The 22,319-nt window shown below is 53.8% G+C and overlaps 8 protein-coding genes across 8 annotated transcripts; 4 read left to right on the forward strand and 4 right to left on the reverse strand.

Moving 5' to 3' along the window:
- Window positions 1-472: 472 nt before the first annotated feature.
- On the reverse strand, window positions 473-1,197 carry NUU61_004748 (uncharacterized protein; the record flags this gene model as incomplete). The annotated part of the gene is made up of 3 exons (XM_056655330.1): window positions 473-573; window positions 638-912; window positions 1,037-1,197. 3 exons carry the CDS (start codon window positions 1,195-1,197, stop codon window positions 473-475), a joined length of 537 nt encoding a protein of 178 aa, XP_056510943.1.
- Window positions 1,198-1,789: 592 nt separating this feature from the next.
- NUU61_004749 (arginase) lies at window positions 1,790-2,922 on the reverse strand (the record flags this gene model as incomplete). Its single annotated transcript, XM_056655331.1, has 3 exons — window positions 1,790-2,093; window positions 2,167-2,750; window positions 2,836-2,922. The coding sequence occupies 3 exons, from the start codon at window positions 2,920-2,922 to the stop codon at window positions 1,790-1,792; spliced, it is 975 nt and encodes a 324-aa protein (XP_056510944.1).
- Window positions 2,923-3,510: 588 nt separating this feature from the next.
- Window positions 3,511-5,419, reverse strand: NUU61_004750 (glutamyl-tRNA(Gln) amidotransferase subunit PET112; the record flags this gene model as incomplete). The annotated part of the gene is made up of 3 exons (XM_056655332.1): window positions 3,511-4,763; window positions 4,815-4,956; window positions 5,012-5,419. The coding sequence occupies 3 exons, from the start codon at window positions 5,417-5,419 to the stop codon at window positions 3,511-3,513; spliced, it is 1,803 nt and encodes a 600-aa protein (XP_056510945.1).
- An 865-nt stretch (window positions 5,420-6,284) lies between these two features.
- Window positions 6,285-7,910, forward strand: NUU61_004751 (uncharacterized protein; the record flags this gene model as incomplete). The annotated part of the gene is made up of 3 exons (XM_056655333.1): window positions 6,285-7,332; window positions 7,403-7,787; window positions 7,868-7,910. 3 exons carry the CDS (start codon window positions 6,285-6,287, stop codon window positions 7,908-7,910), a joined length of 1,476 nt encoding a protein of 491 aa, XP_056510946.1.
- Window positions 7,911-8,847: 937 nt separating this feature from the next.
- Window positions 8,848-11,380, reverse strand: NUU61_004752 (uncharacterized protein; the record flags this gene model as incomplete). Its single annotated transcript, XM_056655334.1, has 2 exons — window positions 8,848-11,122; window positions 11,175-11,380. 2 exons carry the CDS (start codon window positions 11,378-11,380, stop codon window positions 8,848-8,850), a joined length of 2,481 nt encoding a protein of 826 aa, XP_056510947.1.
- Window positions 11,381-12,100: 720 nt separating this feature from the next.
- On the forward strand, window positions 12,101-15,147 carry NUU61_004753 (uncharacterized protein; the record flags this gene model as incomplete). The annotated part of the gene is made up of 2 exons (XM_056655335.1): window positions 12,101-14,548; window positions 14,575-15,147. 2 exons carry the CDS (start codon window positions 12,101-12,103, stop codon window positions 15,145-15,147), a joined length of 3,021 nt encoding a protein of 1,006 aa, XP_056510948.1.
- Window positions 15,148-15,373: 226 nt separating this feature from the next.
- Window positions 15,374-16,384, forward strand: NUU61_004754 (putative mitochondrial methylglutaconyl-CoA hydratase (Auh); the record flags this gene model as incomplete). Its single annotated transcript, XM_056655336.1, has 2 exons — window positions 15,374-15,732; window positions 15,814-16,384. The coding sequence occupies 2 exons, from the start codon at window positions 15,374-15,376 to the stop codon at window positions 16,382-16,384; spliced, it is 930 nt and encodes a 309-aa protein (XP_056510949.1).
- A 993-nt stretch (window positions 16,385-17,377) lies between these two features.
- On the forward strand, window positions 17,378-22,299 carry NUU61_004755 (uncharacterized protein; the record flags this gene model as incomplete). Its single annotated transcript, XM_056655337.1, has 4 exons — window positions 17,378-17,677; window positions 17,746-18,376; window positions 18,431-18,472; window positions 18,854-22,299. The coding sequence occupies 4 exons, from the start codon at window positions 17,378-17,380 to the stop codon at window positions 22,297-22,299; spliced, it is 4,419 nt and encodes a 1,472-aa protein (XP_056510950.1).
- Window positions 22,300-22,319: the final 20 nt, after the last annotated feature.

Genomic DNA, 22,319 nt, shown 5'->3' on the forward strand with positions numbered 1-22,319 from the left:
TCAGAAGTATGACGACTAATATTGACCTCAATCCATGCTCTACACTTTCAGTACTATACTAGGATATCCATTAAGCAAGTCTTTCTAATTCTAACATAAGTAGTATAACTGTCTATCGAGTCTGTAAGATTGTCCACGCGGGAATTACTGAAAATAACCCGGCTAGGGCTTAAGAATTGTAGTATATATTTTCTTTATATGAATCCCAGTATATCCCCTGATAGTATATCAGTGAAAGAGAAGTAACAGATGATTTAGTTACTAGAGACACAGGGTAGTACAACAGAAATCAAAATAATATACTACCTAGGTAGCTCCACGCAAATGCAATTCATATAGTAACATCCATCCAAAAATTCATATCCAAGTCATTATCATATAGCTTAATCCTCCCAACGCCACGTTATATGCAAAATATGGTATCAAGATAAAAAAGGGTATACAAGAAAACACAGGTAGTCACCGTCACCGATCAGTACACATCCCGGTTGACCTGCCACGACATTACCACCATCCAGAGATAGAAGACAGTGTTGACCAGCTCAAAGGCAAAGGCAGTTTTCCAGCAATTGCCTATAGCAGATATTAGCTCGAGAAAAAGAAGAAAAAGAGAAAGAAGGGAGGGGGAGAAACGTACAAATCGTGCTTTGCGTCAACCACGCCAATGTATTCATGTTATTCCCCCGCGCCACATTCTCCACAACATAGATCTGGCAGTTATCATTGACATTTCCCACGACGCCATACAGCTGCAGCGAGGTCTCGATCAGGCCTGTCAGCCATAGCACGAACAGGATGAAGCTGCCAATGATGATAATCCCGGGAAGCAAGAAGCGGCGCGCGGCAAGGATAAGGACGAGGAAGATAAAGAAGACGCCCAGGGCACTAGTGACAACCATGTATGGGAAGAGCCTGTTTGGTAGAGGTTTTGACCTGCGTCAGTTGATTGTCCAGTCCACGGCAGAGATAGAGTAGAGATTCAAGATAACCAATAATTGGTAGGGAGTGGGTGTTGGGACTGGGGTTGGTGACATACCATGGTGTCCCTAGATGCATTTGTGCTTGCACGGCCATAAACCATGAAAATATCCCCAGACATGTCGCCGACCCTGATAGCACGACCATGATCCACACATTGAGCTGCAGCTCGGGCCAGTGGTAGCGCCGGCGCGATTCACGGCGCATGCGGATAGCCATGGTGGAGGTGGACTCGAACCCGGACAGGAGATTTTATGTTTCTAGCGGTGGTACGCTGAAAGATTGAGTGATTCGCAGTCCACAAGAGGCGGGTCTGACGCTTGATATGTGCCGGTCGTGCGGTAGCCCAATTTTAACGCCTAATGACTGTCGCCGGGACTCGATCGAGAGATCCCAAATTGCGCCCAAGCCAGAGACACAGACAGGTGGAATAGGGGGAGAATTCAATGTGGGTGGGTGTAGGCCGATGGGAGCGAGACGGGACAGCGCATCGGGTGCTTCGAGGCACAGTGTCGGGCTCGGGAGGGTATTGGGATGGAAGTGCAAACTAGCACATTCACAAGGGCGTGTGAATATAAAGCGAAGACGCGAATATGCGAAGACGCGCAAACCTGAAGATAAGAAGTAGACGCAGGGGAAAAAAAAAGGCCAAGAAGTGTCATCCGAGGGGGGGGAAATTGGGGGGGCAGGGGATCGGCGGCCATACAAACTACCCGACTGGGAAAGCTCCACTTTGATCGATCTCGGATTTTGGCTCTATCTTTGGTTCTATCGCAGACACACGCACACAATCTCTCTCTCTTTCCATCGCTTACAACAGAGTATCGCCCAGTGCACTGCGCACCAGTGAGCACCCCGCCCGGATGGTCTCTGTCGCGCCCACCGACTCCAGACTGGGGTTCACCTCGACCAGGTCCATGGCAACCAGGTTCCCGGTTTGATGCACACACTCGCAAATGAAGTCGCCCTCGCGCAGCGTCAATCCCCCACGGACTGGAGTGCCCGTGCTCGGAGCCCACTGCGGGTCCAGCGCATCGACGTCGAACGACAGGTGAATGGGCGTGTCGTTGCCGATGTGGGCCAGAGCCATCTCGACGACGCGGCCGATGCCGTGGCTGGTAGCATGAGTTAGGTTGGTTACCAAACCGCCGAAATGAAACGAAGAAAAACAGAGAGGAAGGAACACACCGGTCGATGTCGTGCATGCTGAACGCCTTGATGCCATTATCCCGCAGAATCTTCTTCTCACCGCGGTCGACATCGCGCAGGCCAATGTAGACAAGCTTGCGCGTACTGACGATATTCTCATCCTGCAGCCAGCCAAAGACATCGGGCCGGTCACCGCGGGCCAGCCGAGTCAAAAAGGCCATGGGCATGCCGTGGATGTTCCCACTGGGACTCATCTCGGGGATGTTAATGTCAGCATGGGCATCGACCCAGATCACGGCCATGTCGCGGCCCAGTCGCTCGCGGATGGCCTTGGCCGTGCCGGAGATGGTGCCAACGGCGATGGAGTGATCGCCACCGAGCGTCAGCACGAACTTGCCGTCCTTGGCGTGGCTGTACACCTGCTGGCTCAATCGCTGCGTCACCGCGCTCACTGCGCGCGGCTTCTTCATGCCCCGGTGGTCGGGGTCCTCGGCGGGGATGTCGTTCTCGTAGTAGTGGATCGTGTCGTCATGGTGAATCTCGTAGTCGAGGTCCTCGCGTAGCTGTGTCAGGAGCCCGGACTCGATCAGAGCCATTGGCGCTGCTTCCACGCCTTTCTTGCACTGTTCGCGGAACATCCGTGAGTAACCGAGCACACAGTTTCAGCGGCTTCCAAGTTCACCCGTGGACCCCTCCCAGTATCCTTACCTGCCCGCCATTGAACCCAACAGCCACAACGCCCAGCTGGTTGGGGTTACTAAGGAATCGCGAGTCAATAGTCGATGGTTGCGTCATGATGCAGGTCTGTCGAAGTGTAGATTCCAATCAAGATGTGTCGCCACGATTCTCTTGTCAAATCCAAGCTTCTTTCAAACAGTCTTCAGATCGGCGATAAGATAAACAGAGCTTGGGAAAAAAAGTGGGCCGAGGGGCAATTCGACAAAGAGAGCCTTGGAAAAGAGGGTGAGTGTCAGGATGATGTAGGGAGAAGAAAAAAAAGAAATTGAGGGAAAGAATTCCACTCTTCCCCTTTATATATATCCCTGTCTCACCCCCCTATGATTCCCCGGGCCTCCGAGAGCTCGTCGTATCGCCAAAAACTGCACTTAGGGAACACGGCTGATCGGATACTCCACACTGCGATCACTAAGCGCAGGTTGAAGAGAGATGCCCCGTTTGGGGCCACCGAGGGCCCCTCCCACTGCCATTGTCGCTGTTTCTCGGAGAATGTCCGTATAGACTATGTTGAAAGTGAACAATAGCTATAGGACACAGGTTCAGGAATTTGTATGTTGTTCTGCTAAGGGCTTGCCAGAATATCGGATCTAGTCTAGTATATAGTACAAGGGTATCATATCATGGGCACAGCCTACTATGAACATTCTACTTCTCCAGAATCAACTCCCGCAGAATTTCTTCTGCCTTGGGCGCTTCGACCCGTCCTTTCTCGCCGGTGCGCATCATCTGCCCCACGAACCAACCCAGTTTGCCCCGCTGGTTCTTCTGGCGGATCTGCTCGACCATCTGCGGGTTCAGGGCGATGGCAGCCTCCGCCAGTGCCACGTACTCCTCGCGCGAAAGCGGCCGCAACAACAGTCCGTCTTCCTCCAAAAGCTGCGGGATCGGTCGACGGTCCCCGTCAAAGACCGAGGCCAGCACCAGCTTGGCTGTGGATCCAGTGATGCGTTTCTGCTGCAGCTGGTCCACGAGGTGGGCCAGGGACTGGGCCGGGACAATGTCCGCGTCCCAGGCCCGGTCCGTCTTGGTGAGGAGTCCGCCGAGCTCGTGCAGAACCCAGTTGCCGGCCATGCGCGCCAGCGTGGCGTGTATTTGGGCGTTTGAGTCTACTTGGATCTCACGAAGGATGTCCACCACATCCTGGTAGTACTCCAAACGAGCGCCGTCGTCCAGCTCAATCAAGGGTTTGGCATCGTCGATCGGGAGACCGTACTCGGGCCCAACTAGCAGCGCAACCAGCGAGTCTGGTGAGGCTGGGAGATCACCGCTCAGCTGGGAGATCAAGTCTTCGCCGATACGCAGCGGCGGGATATCTGGGTCGGGCATGTAACGGTAGTCGACCGCACCCTCTTTGCCTCGGAGCTTGCGGGTCTCCGTGCTACCAATTGTCCATCCTCGCGTCTCGCCTTCCACAACGCCCCCACTTTCGAGAACTGCGATCTGCCGGTTTTTCTCGGCGATGATGGCGTCTTCCACGGCTTTGAAACTGCTGAGATTCTTGATCTCGGTACGCTGACCCAGTCCGCTTACCCCGTTGTACTGGCACAGTTCTGCTGTTTCGCCCCGGCGCCGAATCGAGACATTGACGTCCGCCCGTAGCCCGCCCAGTTCCATTCCCGTTGTAACCGCCCCGCACGACTGTAGGATAGCCTGGAGTTTCCGGACGCAGGCCGCAGCTGTTGCGGGGGTATGGATTTGCGGCATCGTAATGATCTCGATGAGAGGGTGGGACACGCGGTTGAAATCGAGCAGCTGCGTCGAGGGCGGGTATTCCTGGGACTTGGCGGTATCCTGCTCCAGCTGGACCTGTTTGATGTCCACGCGGACCCGGTCGCCATCTTCTGGGGCAATGCCGTCGTAGTCGAAGAGGTCGACGTAGCCATGTCGCGCAAACGGCTCTGCGACGAGTCAGTTCGATCTCACCCCGGTAGAAAGAAATTGATACCGACCATAGTATTGTGTGATTTGATACCCCGCCGGCTGATCCTGGTAAAAGTAGTGTTTCCGGTCAAACCGGCTGACGGGCTGAATCTGGCATTTCAGCGCAATGGCAGCGCGCAGGGCCGGGAGGAGGGTGGCCGCTTGGAATTCCTGTACCGCATGAGTCCTTGTCCTCGCACACCATAATCCCATGGGCACCACGAACCGGCTGACTGCCCGGAAACGCTAAATCGAATAGCGAAACGTTGGAATTGGGGATGTCGCTCGTAGATGTTGCCGCTCCTGTTCCCGGGGGTGAGCCAAAACCACCTTCATCAGCGATGGGAATGGACTGACGAGAGAACAGCTTGGTTTCTGTGTCCAATTGTGCGTGGATCTCCACTCCAACGGTTAATTCCCATTTTTGCCTCGAGGCCTCCTCGGCTTCCTTGCGCAGCTTTTTCTGTGCCTTGAGGCCCTTGGCATCCTGCTTGAGTTGCTTGCGCAGGGGAACACGGTCTGTTGGCACCGATGTCTGCAGGGCGCGACTCGAATCGAAGAATTGAGCGCTACGAATCAATGGGCGATATGAATAGAAGCGGAATGCACCGCTGACGCGCCATGGCCGAAGCATGGAGGGAGTGAGAGTGGTGGGAGGTGAAAGTGGGACTGGCGATGTAGCCGGGCACCTCTCCAGCACAAGGTTAACATTCTGCAATGCAAGACATGTCAGCGGGTCACTCGTTTTGAGTGGATAATCGGAAGATTCAGAATATTCAGAAGAATAGCATTCTCGCAATATTCTCTTTGAATCATCTGGTGGTGATACACCATCACATCACACACCGCAGACCGCCACGCAAGGAGATCGCCAGCGCATCGCGACTTTACTCGGTTGAGTTGGGCCCGCATTCCCTCGGATTCTCTCGACGGCTGTAATTTGCTCTGTTCATGTGGGACACGATTGTTCCAGGCTAGTCGACAACAGTTTCTTTCTTTCTTTCTCTTTTTCTCCCTTTTTTTTTTTTTTTTTTTCCCTTCCTTTTTCCCCCTTCTCCCGAGGTCAGATCCCTTGCCATTCTGTCAGGAATCTCGGGAATCCCAACGACAATCAGGGAACTTCCCTGCGCCCCGGGGCCAGCAAGCGCTGATCAAGGCGCCAATCTACCCTCGCTGCGGATTGCATGCAGCTCTGACGCCAACTCGGTCCCGACCTTTTGGGGGCTGATACATCGAGGATGTCTGAGCGAGGAATCCGCGGGGAAAAATTCGAGACATCAGACTGGCTGTTTTCCACCCTTGTGTCCCCCTAGATTCCTGATCGATTCCAAACCCCTCCATCTGCACGTCTCTTTCTCCCCTGAGTGTCATCGACCCTCGATCCATTGTCTCATTTCCTCCATGTCCATCCGTGTCTCTGATAGCGGGCATGGCCTGAACTTCCCTTCACTTCTTCTACCGAGGTATGAACCGCGTGATTCCGACCATCTTCAATCACCATGCCGCTCCAAAGTCAGCGTACTAGGAAGATCAAGAAAGATGGAAGGAAACGAACGTCGTCAACAGTTTCCAACTCCACCGGATCCGCGCAGGGTCCCGTTGACAACTCCAAATCGACCGACAAAGCTCCATCGCCAGCAAATGGGTCTAAACCGGCCCTGAAACCGCAGGCGGTTTCAGAGAAGCCCGAGCCGGCGAAGCCAATGCCTAATGTGTTCGAATTTCTCGATGAGAACGATGACTCCTCCGATGACTCTGATAGCGATAGTGATGTCTCAAACCTCCCGCACCAGGCACAGGCTCTTGCTAAGATCCAATCACCCAAACCGCGGACGAGTCCCGTACCGCCGGGGACTTTGATATCTGGGGACAACGCCCCTCGGAAGTCCCCTGTATATGCGTCGAGTTCTAGAAGCTCAAGCGACTCGCGCTCCTCAACATCGCCAGCGGCGTCATCGGGGAACCAGTTGCAAATTGCGCGGAAGCAACTCACCACCCAGAAACCCTCGACCCTAGGGTCGTACGGCGCAAACCAATCTACGGACATCTCCGCTACAGGGAAACGTCAATTAGAATTGTCTCGACCAGAGACCCACTACGGGTCCTCCCGAGATGCTGCTTCTCTCCACAGGCCACCACTGCCGCCGTCTCCTCCAAGCAGCCCCGAAGACAGTCTCCATCGCAGCACGCCGACGAAGAGAAGGAGCTCGAGTGCCGCGCAGGTGTCCTCGGGCTATGGATTCCTCGCATCCCATCTCACCCGCCCTATCGAGGAGAAGGACGGGTTCCCTCCACTTTACCGACGCTTCGAGAACGCCAATCACCGTGTGTTACTGCATCTCCAAGATGAAATCTCCCAAATGGAAGAAGACCTGCACACCCTGGACGAGTACGAGGAGATGCATCGCATTGCCACAGCGGAGCAAGAAGGCACCAAGCCCATGCCTGCGTCTCGACGGGTCGACGCCCAGTCCCAGGTATATTCGTCGCTACATTATCGGCGCATGGATCTGATGGCTGCTTTGACTCATAAAACCGAACAATACAGTGTGTCCCCCCCCTCTGCTTGCGCATACAGTTATAATATGAATGTTCATTTCCTGACTACCCAATTCAGACAACGCCCTTAGCGCCTACAGCAAAGTCCTCCAGACTCTTCCCCGCGCTTCTGAAAAAGACATCACTAGCTATCGCGCCTGGATGAAAGAGCACAACCCTGTTGCGGCTGCCGAAACCCGGTTTTTAGACCACGACGCCGACCTCGTCTCTCTTACTCCGCGACTGGCCGCCTCTGCCGCAGCTGCGCCCGTCTACATGGCCATCATCATTGCATCTGGCGCGCTACTACTACCCCTTCTGGCATTCAGCATGATCTCAGAGTTCTCAGGCAGACTTGTTGTCGTGACAGTCGTGGGCGGTGCAGCTGCTGCCATAGCGGCCAATTACTCTGCCGGCATTGATACCCTCGTAGATTCAAGGGACGGTTGGCGCTGCGCGACAATGTATGGAGTGCCCTTCCTATCTTCTCTCTTTCCCCATCCCCTCGGTTACCATCAAACAGATACTGACGTACACTTGACAGATACTTCGGCTTCATGACCATTTCCGCCATGTTCATTCCCTAACACCCCACCTCCACATCTTGTGCTGCACCTCGACTATAGCATCCTGCCATGACTTACGAAATTTTTTTCTTTTCTGTGACTCTCTATCCACTTGCTCTACACATGATCTTTCTCTTTCAACCATTACGCCCCTCGGACGAGCAAGGCTTTATTTACGCCCAAGTCGACCGCCACGAGTTTTCTTAATTACATGGGCTACATGCGAGAGCATGACATTAATCTCTCAAATAAACAGAAAATCAACCAAAATTCAAACAAAAAGAAGTCACAAAGGGCGCCCCGGGATAAGACCAAGGAAGAGAAGGCCTTTTTTTTTTTTTTTTTTTTTACTCGGAACATCGCCTGATAGATCGCGGTTGCGGTCCTGGCAATGACACCAAGGAACTATACTGGTATTGGGCAAAGGGCAGGATATAGCGGCCGGGAAAGAACCGTGCGGTGTTTTTGGGAGGTTCTTACAATTGGAGGAAGTCATTGAACTGTGTACCATTTAATAATGTAGATGTGATTTGATTCCGGGATCACGGCTTGTTGCAAACCATTGGACCCATCCACCTCGATTGAATTGCAATAAGAGCAAAAGAAATCTTCGTCTAGAACCGGCAAAACAGAAAAACAGAAAGACAAAGAAAGCATGTAGACTGCTATCGCAGCGGTAGCTTGGACCACCCAGCCCCGAACCGTCTTGGAGAAACTATCCACGCCAATCGCTGAGTTATTTTCGAGTAGACACCAGAAAAAAATTAACCGAAACCCAAAGTCAAATAAGATATCACTAAGAACACAGTATCGAGAAGAGGAAACAAAGAGACGTCGGGAAGGTGAAGTCGTTGAGAAGGGAAAAGAAGTAGAAACTGGTGGCACAACGAATTGGTCGCGGAAACACGCAATCTGCTCTGCGATTTTCAATCCAAAGAAGCATCAAAAGCACCAGGAACTATGATGGGACAGGCGTCCCGTTCTGTTTCCCCGGAGTGAGACTGCCTTCTTGCGAGGCGCTAGCCTCAAGACCCTGCGGTTGTGGCGTCGAGGGGCTCTGTCGACTTTGATGAGCCGCCAACTGCGCCTTGTTGCGATCCATCAATGCAGCCTGCTCAGCGGCACTGCGAGCATATGTCGCGGCAGCAGCCGAATTTGGGAGCGTGCCCTGTGATGGGGTCTGGTTTGAGAATTGGTATCGCTGAGATGAGCCCGTGCTCGCATAGGGCGTGCGACCCTGGGTTGCAGCGTTGTTTGACCCTAGTTGTCCAGGTCGTGGCGTGTAGGGCTGTGGTGAAGCCTGGGCAGATGGTTGCGCTGAATAGGGCGTATAACCGTTGGGAGTGGGACGTTGGTACTGAGGGACATTGTTGGCTTGACTGTATTGCGGGTTCACCTGCGAATACTGGGAGGGAAAGCCAGGCCGTTGAACTGGCGTGTTCGGCGGACGATACCCGGGATAAGCTTGAGTATAGGCGCCTGCTGAGGATTGCCGCCCGTGCTGCGGTGGAACCTGGAATGCACCCTGGGGCTGCGGAATCCGCGCATTCGAAGCATATGCACGTTGGTTGTAGGCGGATTGAGAGCCTTGGTAATTTCCGGGTCGCGGTGCTGATGGGGTCGAGGTACGGTTTGCGACATTGGCTGCTGCGACCATTGCCGCAGCTCGTTCCTGGTGCAATGTATAATCATCTCTTTCCATCGTGCCACTGTAATCTGGGTTTTCAACCAAAATCTTTTGACTGATGTTCAAATCTGCCAGCTGGTCGCCGTCCAACTTGGCAACCGCATAAGGCGGGAGATTGCTGATGAGCGCAGCCAGACTTGACTTCAGGGTGTCATAAATACCCACCTCTGCGTCAGATGGTGAGCTGGGACTGCCAAAGTCTGGCGCTGGGGTTTCTTTGGGCTCGGAATGCTGGCCGTTATGAGCGGGCTGACCGAGGTTGCGAATCCTCTGGAAGGAACTGAGGGTATTGAGCAACTCAGAAATATCGCTCAGCATCTCTTCAACATCTTTGGATTCTGGGTCATTTGTGGCTGTTGTACCGGATTGATGAAAGTTCTCGGCGAAGTCATCAGGGTTGAATGATCGGACCATCTCTTCCAGAGTGCTTTCGTCAAGTTCACCAATACTACCTGGCTGCACCGTTGGGGTCTCAATTTCGACATCTTGCTCATATGGGATGGATAGCAGAGTGCGCAGGCGTTTCGCGCCTCGTCGTCCCCACCACACAAGATCCTTCGAATCGAGCTGCACAACAGCCCCAGAGCTATCGAAAGAGGGGGCAAATGACGAGAAGACACCCTGCAGAAGAGAGTGGTCAGGGCGAGTCCAGAGTGCTGGATCCCCATGCCTTGGCTGGACATCCCCTTCTGCATGGTGTTTTTCTACACGACTCCAATATGATGGCGACGACGTGACTCCACCGTATTGCAGCCATTCAGTTGAGGGAAGTGGTGCAAGGCAATAGTTGTTGCGGTCGCCCAGAAACGCCGTGGTGTCTGAGATGGTTTCCAAGGGATCGATCCAGGCCGAGGTACTTCGATTGCTTCGTCTCCGGGGAGGCTCCAGCTGCGGCAATCCTGGCCGTGGAGCAAATACCTCACCGAAAGTTCTCTTGAGTGATTTGGAAGCGGCTTCCAAATTATAGGGAACAATCTTGGTGGTCGTGATACCATTGGGCAATGCAGTTTCTCGCAGTTCCTCCTGCACTTCGACAAAGTGTTGTGCCTCCGAGTCGGAGGACTGGAGCGGCACCTTGACCGATTTTTGGAGACTAGAAAACAACTGTTGTGGATTTGAAGGATTCCCAAAGAGAGTCAAGGCCTGCTTGTCCTCTCGAGCGTCCACATGCATGGCTGTTGATTGCGATAGCTCCTCTCCGTCATCATCCGGTGACTCCGCCTTGACGTCGGTCTGATTGATAAAGGATTGACCGACTAGGCTGTTCATGTGCTTCTTGAAGGCAGCGATACGGTTAACAACCTCAGTCAGAGGCGCTCCGTCAGCTCTGGTGCCATTTGCCTGGTTCTGGTTGCGCTCAATCACCGCAGCAGACGCCTTTTCAATATCGGACAGAAATTCCTGCAGAGTGCTGTAGTGACTCGCATCGACCCGGGTTTGGATGTTGCAAGTCTCCTGGTCTCCCGAAACCTTTGCGCGTTTGGTTCGAGGCTTAGCTGCCGACGTTGGGAAGGGGCACGAGAGGAGCTGGAGTTCGGTGTCATGCCTGCTAATGTCAATAATCCGGTGACAGGAGCCGCATCAAGGAGTAAGCTTACTTGAGAAGGAGCTCAACCAGGCTTCGGAGAGTCTCGTGAAGATAGTTCTTGTCCTGCGACGCGGAGAAACTCGAGTCTGGTCCCGATTTCTCGTCCTGGCCCGAGCGCTTTCTTTTACCGGGCGTCGCAATTGCACCCGAATTAGGGTGGGGTTCGCCGTTGGTGGTAGACATCGAAGCTGTGTCTCCGACTTCGTCGGCGCTCATAGTTGTAGTATCGCGGAACTTTCTGACGCGACTCCCTCCAATGCGGATGGGCGGCGCCTACGAATCACAAAATTCGAGTAAATTTTGAAGACGCGATTTCAAGGCCAGGGGTCTTGAAGCAGTGTTGAGGGAGACGTTTGATCAACGACGTATCGGAACTCGAATAAATCTGGATGCGAGTCCGAGCACCGAGTCTGAAAAGGATGAGAATCGCGAATAGCGAGGGGACAAAACACGGGGGTGAATAGACGCCACCCCACAATAGGGGAGTGAATAAAGGGGGCCTGGTATTGTCCGCGTAGACAATATAATCAATCAATCAAAGGAACAATTCACCAAAGAACACCGGGCACAGCGAGGCCTGTTTTGCTCGCAGCAGACGAGGAGAGCAGTTGGGACTCGCAGAATGCGCGCTTTCCCGAAAACCGCAGGTGACGATCTATCACGTGACAACCATCTGTCGCTTTTTTTGTTTTTGGCAACGGGTGACTTGACTGCTGCATCGCCGAGCGCAAACCGGGATACTGACAGAATCCGAGTGTGGGACAATTTCCCATGACTACCTTCATGGATGTCATCGGTTTTCAATCATGCCCGAAACCTTTCGGGGGTATCGTCGTTGAGAGCAACACACCTACTCAGGAGTTGTCACTGGCTCAAGGTATGAGTTTTTACATGTGGTGTTATGCAATGGGCTAATAAGAATACACTGGTGCTTAGTTGCCCTTTTATCGTGATATCAAGGTGTCCAGAAACCGATGGGGTGGCTCGCGGAATGCGACACCAGGCACTCGACGTCCGTTTCAGTTCGCAGCTTGTATCAGTTCTCCCGGCTTCCCTGCCACCACCCTAAATCCTGAGCGAGACGACGATGAAAAGAATTTCAATTGTCATGGAGTTTTGTCTGGAGACTCGTGTACATCGTGGACGCAAGAGTTTAGGGACCAATACCCGTTAAGAAACACGACAGAGCTTCCTCGAGCAGTTGATGAGAACAAGCCAAGACCTACCCCGACAGAGTACCTCTCGAAGGCACTTCGAAATACCGGACACCCTCTCGGAAATAACGATCAACTGACTCGAGTTGTTGATCCATCATTTGTTAACTTGGATCGACCTGCTTCGAAGCTCTTGCTTTCAAGACAGCAAGGTCCACGGTCAACAGCAGGTCGACCGGGGCGACTTTGCCTACAAACCATTCTTGGGGAGTACCTACGACTTGTCGATTCATGTCTCTCGCACACAGGCAACACCAATCACGCCGATGGCTTGGATATTGCATTGAATGAAGTTTTCAGACCAGACAACTACAACTACTTGAAGATACGGGGCTACGAGGTCGCAGACGTGGCAGCATGGGCGTGGGTCTTGAAGAGCCAAAATTCCCACCAAGCTACCTTGCGATTGTTCATGCTGGAGGCAGATTACAGAGCCCAACATGGCACCGACGCACCCGGTGTTCCTCCTTTTATTCCACTTTTTCTCCTGAAGCAACAAAGACTGAGCGCGCACACATTTCGACTGCTTCTCATTTATTCCCTCCATCTCATAAGCGGGAAGTCTCTACCAGCTGTCACAAGCCTTGTGGGAGGTGATAGGATTCGTATAGACCCCATCCCCGAGAACTTCCACCCGAAAATTGACCCAACCACGGGTATGACTTTTGTTGTTCGTTTGATTCGTCATGCCCGACTAGTGTGGCCTCGCGCACTCCTCACCATTGCGCGCGCCTTTGCGCGTTTCTTGACGACCCCGAATACGGACAAGTCTGCAACAGTTCTGAGGGCACAGCGAGCTGATCGATTCAGAACTGAGAAGTTCAACAGTTGCCTTTGGTTATTGTCACTACCAACCAATATTGCACCATTTCGTTCGACGTCGATCCAGCAACAAGCTCAATTTGAGCTCCTCCGAGCCATGGCTGCCTATCAACCGGTCCTCCCGGTTACGCGCAAAGGCTATCGAGCGGTTGTGGCTATTCAGCTAGCTCACAAGAAGACCGCTGATGAGCGTCAATCTGCCGAACTCAAGGCGCCGTCGTGGCCACCCTGGAAGGAAGCAAAACTGGGCATTGATGCTCAACGTGGCAATGAGGGAATGGTCAGTCGGGCTATGCATGTGCTTTCACAGATGAGGGAGGCTGGCTACTCCCACCAGGTCTGGGAGGAGATATCTGCTATCTTGGCAGGATGGGACACAGATCGCAGCCCGACAGTGCAGACGAGAACATTGGTGCGTCGGCCGCAATATGTGTCTTTTGCACGCAGGCACGATCCCAATAATTACACAATTTGGGTTGCGCGGATTCGCGCGACACGAACGGTGCGCGAGGCTTGGGCTTGCTTCTTGTCTTACCAAGACCACAACCTTCCGCCCAAGGGTGCCATCTACGCTGCTATGGCAGAGAAGTTGATATACCGCAGAAAGGCAATTCAGAGCGGATTTGACCGGACAAGTCATGCTCTACCAGGCGACAGTCCTGAAGTTCATCCCGAGCCAGCTTCTGCGCGCGATTTGATCTATGTTCATACGGAACCGCCGACATTAGAGGAATTTCTGGAGCAGATGCTCTCAAAGGGGTTTCGGCCATCTCGAAGGTTCCTAGCCTTGCTGTTCCAATCAGCGCCGTCTCTTCAAGCGGGATTGCATTATCTTCGATGTAGTGACTTGACAGAAGACCAAGTCACACTTTTGTCGACGGTGTGGAGTCAACCACACGAATACGAAACCCCGAATATCGCACCTTTGCTGGCGCTGCCCGATTTTGTTTTTGCTTCGTTCATCAGATTCCTGTGCGTGCATTCCGGACTTAGCGGATCGACTGCCACGGCCAGAGATACTCTCACAACCGATCGCTTTCCAGTCATCATGGCTGACAGGGCACTGAACGGCCCCAAAACAACGCTGTTTGCCCTTGGTGAAGAAGAATCAGGGACTCAGCACCCAAGAGCCCTCTGGCATGCGATTCAGTTGACCCGGTTGCGTCCAGCCTGCACTCCGGCCTGGACTCATATTCTCTCCGCCTTGACTCGTGAACGGCTCAGCAAACCATATCGGCAACGGAACCGAAGCTTCCAGCGCATAATCATATGGCACGAAATTCTTCAAGTGTTAAGTTGGATGAGAGAGCATGATGTGGAACTCGGCATGGAGGGTTTTGTACCCTCTGTGTGGCCTTCACCAAAGCCATAGAGGCTGCGATCAAGCACCCTGAAGCTGTCGCAGAGAGCGTTCGGATTTTGCAAAGAGCGACTTCTCACAATCCAGTGATGAAGACCGACGGGGATGATCACTTCGACGCGATGGTTCGGACGGCGCTTCACGTCCTGAAAGGCCAATTCGATCACCTGGTTCTCCCGGCCTCAAGAACTTCGGGGCTAGCGGAGCGAAGTATTTTCACGGTGGACGATGCGACCGATTCAGCAATCTGTGTACCCACCCTTCTTCATGCCCCATCACCTGCTATGCTCCACGCATTTGTTCGAGCTCTGGGAACTGTGGGAGACGATGACGGACTTATGCATTTGTTGCACTGGATGAGCCAGTCAGCTGCTCAGTTACAAGAAACCGCCGAAGAACATTTGAACGGCGAAAGGCTGATGCGACGGACCCTGGTGGCGATCCGGGTGTTCCTGGAGCGACTGCAGCGACGCTCCGTCGATGGCGCTCGGGTACCGTCGGGGTCCATCCAGGAGGCATACGACCTCGTCAGTCGGACCCCGTGGGAATGGCCAAGCGATGCAGAGGTGGAGGAGTACCAGCAATGACTGTAGCATAGTGTATTTCTAGATTTACCATGTACATGATACCCCCCAGACGGTCTTTGCTTTCTCTCGGTAATCGTCGGAGAGCTTTCCCCACACCCCGAGCTCCGAGCAATTTGGACCGCGTCACTTAACTCTTTTCCTCTCCTCAACACACCCCTTTCTTGCTGAATATTGTAGTATTGCCTTTTCATTTTTGGTGGAGTTGTCGATTGAATTGCCCTACATCATGGCAACGACCATGTCCCCCCGCCTCGTCCGCCTTGCCCCTCCCCTCGCCCACCTTCGACCGACCGCAGGTTCCCGGGTGTTCGTGGCGCGGTTCAGTACGAGCGATGACGACGTCATAAAAACCCAGCAGATCCCGGCGCCGGGATCCGGGCATGTACGCGTGCTACAAATGAATCGCCCCCAGGCCCGCAATGCGATCTCGCGTCACCTGCTCGAAACCCTCTCTAAGCAGGTAAATGACATTGCCGCGGAAGGGGGTAATGGGCCTACCAGAGCTTTGGTGGTGGCAAGCAATGTGGATGCAGCATTCTGCGCAGGCGCAGATCTCAAGGAACGAGCCAATATGAGCCAGGCCGAGTGAGATACTTTTGTTTCTTTCCAACGACACAACCCCAGATCTTTGGGTGCAGTATCTAACCCTCGACGTCATCCTCACAGGACAGAAGCATTCCTCGAGAAGCTCCGCGGCACCTTTAAAGACCTCGCCGCCCTCCAAATCCCCACAATCTCCGGAATCTCGTCCATGGCCCTCGGTGGCGGCCTGGAACTCGCGCTATGCACCCACCTGCGCGTGTTCGGCTCGTCCAGCGTAGTCGGACTCCCCGAAACCCGGCTCGCCATCATCCCAGGTGCCGGCGGCACGTACCGTCTGCCCGGGTTGATCGGGGTGCCGCGCGCGCGAGACCTCATCCTGACCGGCCGTCGGGTGTCGGGCCCAGAGTCCTACTTCATTGGGCTCTGCGACCGCCTGGTCGAGGTGCTTCCGGAAGAAGCAGCCCAAGAGGGCGTGGCGCGCGAGAAGGTTCTACGCGAAAGTATTAAACTGGCGCTGGATATCTGCGAGGGCGGGCCCATTGCCATCAGACAGGCTCTGCGGGCTGTGCAGGGGTTCGCACTGGGTGAGGTGGCTGAGAATGACGCCTATGCCGGGGTCGTCGAGACAGATGATCGGTACGAGGCGTTGCGCGCCTTTGCGGAAAAGCGGAAGCCTGCGTTCCGGGGGAGGTAGATGAGGACAGATCTTTTAGTATGCCATGAAAAAAAGAAAGTAAGAAAGAAAGGATCCTTCGGGATTAGGTGTACATTCAAAACTATACCAGGATGACTGAAGACTGGGAATTTCTAATCCATTGCATATGCATCTACGTAAGCCATGGAAGTATACCATGGAGGCCTGTTGAGTGGGAGTCCTACCAGGGGTTTATTTTTAGTTCCATGGGAGTTCAATTCTAGATGGCATCTCTTGTCCAAATGAGTCACTTTAGATCTTTTCTCAGAGTATCCCGACTTTGCCAGAGCAATTCAGCCTTTTAAGGCCGGTTGACAGACCAGAACCATGGAACGCCCTTACCCACATCTTTGTTTACTTTATTTGTTTATTTTGGATTATTTTGGATTGACCTTGACTATCCCAGTGACTGCTGTAGGAACTCTTTTTTTAGGGCTATTTTCTTACTTTGAAACGATCTCTTCAAACCGCGGAATACTTCTAACATTACCGGATTAGGGTATTTGGGGTGGTGACCTCTCCCCCCTCCCCCCAGGTCTATCATGGCCCCACTAAACTTCTTCACCTCCTAGGTAGGTCCTTCCACAGCGACATTATGAGTCACTCTAGGCGCCTGTATTCTCTTGAGGTCCCAGGGCTGGATTGTTTTCTATTATTATGATGCTGATTCATACCTGCAGGGCTGTGCGAGATGTGACGCCACATAATGCTCTGCAGATCGGGGGTATCTGCAACCCTCCCCCTACGGCCCGCTGTCGATCTCCCCGTGGATTGAGTCTCCCCCGGGTGCAGATGACCCGGGTCAGGGGAACAGTCACCTGCGATGGGGGAGGGGGCTTATAAAGCCCACTTTTCCTCGACTGGTCTTCCAATCCTCTCATTGTCTCTCATTCTCCCTCTCCACCCCATCTTCCTCACAATTTTGTTGAAATACGTCGAAAAACAATGGCCGTCGGTCCTTGATTTGAACACAGCTCTTGTTTGGTGTACGACATGTCCGACCACCCTATCAAGGCTTTTGGCCTGACACAGGTCTACGTTCCCCGCGACGAGCCCAAAGTCGACATCGTCCTCGTTCACGGCCTCAACGGCCACCCGCACGACTCGTGGACCAGCAAGTCGGGCTGTTTCTGGCCCGTCGACCTGCTCCCCGATATTCTGGCGTCCCAGCGCCCGCGCATCCTCACATACGGGTACAACGCCAATGTGACCGCGTTCACCGATGGCACGTCGCGCGATTCGATAGTCAGTCATGCCGAAACCCTGGCGTCGAATCTCGCCGCCAACCGCAATGTATGTTGTGTTTTCCTTCTGTCCTGCCCACCGAAGATTTGCGCACTAACACATGGGTTTTGATTTAGTTGCGAGATTGCTCCGATCGTCCGATTATCTTTGTTTGTCATTCGCTGGGAGGGCTGGTCGTCAAACGGGCCCTGATCTACTGCTACAACGTCTCCAGCGAGAAAACCGAGCATCTGCGATCCATATACGTGTCAACCTTTGGCATCCTTTTCCTCGGCACGCCGCATAATGGATCCGACATCGCCAAATGGGGCTTGCTGCTGCACAACATCTGTAGCGCAGTCCTTCCCAAGAAGGTGATGGAGGCGTCGCCGCAGCTAGTCAAGGCGCTTCGGACCAATAACGAGACCTTGCAGCATATCAACAGCTTGTTTGCCAATATCATGAGCCGATTCCATATCTACTTCTTCCATGAGACGCGGTCCACCGATGTGCGAGGTACGCGCGAGATCATTGTCGACGAAGCCTCGGCGGCACCCTACATGGATGGCGTGGAGCGGATGGGGATAGAGGCGGACCACAGCCACATGTGCAAGTTCGAGGACGAAAATGCCCCAGGCTACGAGGTGGTCGCGGAAGCTATTCTTCGATATTCGCGCCAGGCGCCCACCGTCGTTGCGGATCGCTGGGTGGAGGAGAAGAAAGCTCGCACCCTGGAAAAGAAAGCCAGGGCCAGAGAGCTCTATGACGGTATGCTGGACATTGCTCACTACTGAATCCCTCGGCATATACTGACCCTTGCAGGAAGAGTAGAGGAGTCGGGTCGAAGCATGCCTGATTTGACCGGTAGGGCCTCACACTATCTCCCTGCCCCGCAAGACTTGGTTACGTTGAAGGACTATGAGATCGAGGAGCCTCCTGCCTGATGTTTTGCCGAATGCCCATTGAATGATTTTTGCTTGGGCTACGATGTCTCACGCTTGTCTATGATTTTCGTTGATTCCAACATCGATACCGAACCAAAGGTCTTTCCTGATTATTTTCATTGTTCTGTCTGAAAACATTCTTCGATGCAAAAAATCGCGCATTCTGTTATTGTATCTTAACTTGCTGTGCTCGACTTCAGGGTGGCTCCCATCTTATGTCTGTCAATTTAGCTGATATTCCACTTTTCATTGAGCATCACCGTCTCCATGGTCAGGCAACTTGCTGACTTTCCCCTCATAGGCCACTCCGTACTTACTTTGCCGCCTGGCCCTGCCACAGATGGTCAAAATTCTCCAGCATCAGAGCTCAGCAACAGTGGCCATCTCCCATTCGCCCACGAGCCCCCTAAGGAACTGCCTCTGCTCGTTGCACCCCCGGGCTTTCATCCGAACGCGACCTTTTATGGGATGAAGAAGGAACTAGAGGTGCTGCACCACCGCCTCTTCAAAGCCAAAGCACGACCAGACCGAACTATGGCTGTTCTGATCTCTGGTGTTCCAGGCTCCGGCAAGACCCATCTGGCGCGGGAGTATGTCTTTAAGCAGCGCGAGAGCTACACTGGAGGAATATTTTGGATTGATGCCAAATCCCGCGAATCGGCCTACAAATGCTTCTGGGAGATTGCCCAGGCGGCCATGCTGATTGACCGCAAACAGGCCGCAGACCGCGAATATCAGGAATCCCGGACGTATGTAAACGCTGTCCGTAATTGGCTCCAGACGCGACATGAATGGCTCCTGATCTTTGATGGGATCACTTTTAACCACGACGATCAGCTAAATGAGTTTCGACATTTTCTGCCCTGGAACAAGCGTTGCAGTATCATCTACACCTCAATCGATACGACCTTGCGCAAAAAGCAGCGGCTCTATGAGCCGTATTGCCTCCTGATCCCTCGACTACATGCCAAAGACGCCTGCCAGCTTCTTTACAAAGACCTTGGCATCAAAAACCCCACTCCGGAGCAGGCTCTTCGGGCTATGGAGCTGGTCGAGCACTACGATTGTCTACCACTGGCGATTCATGCTATTGGCCATCGCCTCAACGCGACGGGCAAGCCAATCGAGAAATATCGGGTGAAATACCAGTTGACTGATAAGAAGCTTGCGGAGCCGTTCCTGAGCATCATGAATGACCTCTATCGCATGCAGCATTACCAGGCATTAAACCTCATCAACCTTCTCTCGTTCCTGGGACACCAAGTCCCTGTGGGTCTTCTCAATTTCGGCCGCTCAGCGATGTCTGCCGAGAACGCGGAGATCCTGACCAGTGCTCAAACGGGAGAGGATGCGGATCTTGATACCACCCTGGGGACTCTTATTCATCATGGGCTGGTTGAGCGGACCTCGGATGCCGACCCTATTGTTCCGATGAATACTACCGTGCACCATTCCGATGGCGAAGACAAGTCTCCTGTCCCAGAACTCTCGGAATCACTGACTGAAAGCAGTCAAGAAGGCTTCTTTTCCATCTACCGTGGCAACTCGGCCGTTGATGTGGTCAAAATCCACAGCGTAGTCCAGGGATTCTGCCGAGATGAACTCCGGATCAAGGATGAAGAATACAAGGAGGCTAGGAACAAACATGACCTTGGATTCTATGACTCCTGGTTGATTGTCACCACCCGGTTCTTGTGCACATCATACGAAAATGCCAAGGAGAAGATGGCTCACTACCAGGACTGCGGTCTCGTCCGAGACTACCGGGAATTTGAAACCCATGCCTCCCGGCTTGCGGAGCTATTCCCCAAGAAGCCCACAATTATGGCGCACCCGTTGGTCCTCCGGGAGGCACGAGAGACCTTGCGGCAGTTAATGAAGAGTATGAGCAGCGAAATCGACCGGCTCTCCCCCAGTTCCTCGCAGGAGTCTGTCCGGAACCAAAGATCTGTCTTCGATCGGTCGAGTAGTTCCTCGTCGTCAATCCCGGACTCGTCGGCAGATGAGGGACCATCGCGTCGGTCCACCTGGACGTGGAATGATCTGGGATCGCCCCGAGCAGAATCTCCCGAGGAAATGGCCACGCCCCCTCCGCGCTTTAAATTGGACCTCTTTCCTCCGTCTATCTTCCGGAAAGCGGGCTATGAATCGGAAGGCGGGTATGACTCGGACACGGAGACTAACGGTCCTGTTCGAATTTCTCCAGCACTCTCGCAGATGAGCCAGACTACCGAGAAGCCCAACCCATCGCCTGCATCTCCAAGCACTCCACCTCCCCCATCAGATGACCAGGACTGGCAAGTGGTTGATCGACACTCCAAGGCAAAATCAGGGAGAGAAAGGTACCCGAGAAGGCGGCATAGGGGTCCTCGTCGGTTTAGAGGCAAACCCGCTGCCCCGCTAGTCAAAATATCTAATATCGAGGGGAGAGGCTCTTCGAGTCGCACGTCTGTAGGTGAAGGGGAAAGTTCATCGGTATTGGCTTCGGCAGCCGAAAAAGCGCTTGCAGCTGTTCGTCGATCCAGCAACACCCAGCCGCCCGCTGAACCCGTGAAGCCTACTCCAAGCCCTGCGCCGGTAAGCAAAGAGAATATACCCACCTATGCCAGTGTGGCTGCTCGACGTATGCTGGAGGCGGACGCTCCCCTGAGACGCCCAGCGTCGATGCCCATTTCCAGAGGACCTAGTCTAGCTTCTGGTTTGCAAATGAAGGCTTCCGTCGAGTCGTTGGACAGTCAAGGGAGTCATGCATTTACATCTCCGCTGTCTCATGAGCTGACATCTCACGAACTCATGGCGGAACCCTTAACGCGATCAACCTATAGCGAGCCCGGGCAGGATCTCTTTGGACACCCGTTGAACGGGATGGATCTACATACTGCGCCTGGGTCTCGCCGGACATCGCTCGCCGGTCCGCTTGACCCTGTGCGAGATCTGTCCGCAAGCACCCCTTCACTTCTCCCATATCCGCCACCATTGCCATACGAGGAAGACATTGCGATTACTATACCGCGTCGCGGAAGACCGACAGAAAGAACATCTGGTCCTAGTGTTCCTGTGGTTCCTCGACTTGCCCCCATCGCACATCCTTCCGCAATCATGCCAGGTGCATTACCTCTCTCTTCAGCCCCAACCGAAGTACCTGTCGTGCACGCCCCAGAGCGTCCCTCAGCTGAAGCACTGAGTCGGGGGTCATCCGGCTACTCACACCAGTCCTGGGCAACCGAACCAGTCCGCTACCCGCCCCGGTTCTCGCCAGTCCCAAGCTTCCAGTTGTCCAGCGAAGTCGCCGCCAATATACCACCAATCATTCCCCAACAACAAGCGCTCTCTGGTGCCGGCAGCTGGACCACAGAGGTGCCTCTGGTCGGCAGCGCTCTGCAATCCGATGTCGTCTACCCCGTGCCAGCACCAGCGCACCCACGACTGGGCTCGGTGGACGAGCGCCTCAAGACTGCGGACCCGGGCTGGGATCCGCAGATCGAGCCCGCTCGGCTCCTGCATTTCGGCGGACACCGCGTCGACGTCCGAGATGCGCGCCAGCGCCTGCAGGAAGCCGGTCGGCTTCAAACCCCGCGCCATGTCCCGACATACCAACTATATCATCCGAACTTGTCGGGGCCTCTGATTCAGGATCGAGAACAGTTGTATGCACCTGCTCCGGCGCTGGAGGTGTACGGAATGCGTGCGCGGAGAAGCAGCTCGCCTCCGCGGCCGAATTATGAAGGTCTGGGCGTGCGGCTTTAGACCGTTGTACGAATTGTTTC

The sequence above is a fragment of the Penicillium alfredii genome (assembly GCF_028826965.1).
Source record: "Penicillium alfredii strain IBT 34128 chromosome Unknown utg000007l_segment0_segment0, whole genome shotgun sequence".
In the NCBI taxonomy this organism is placed as follows: domain Eukaryota; kingdom Fungi; phylum Ascomycota; class Eurotiomycetes; order Eurotiales; family Aspergillaceae; genus Penicillium; species Penicillium alfredii.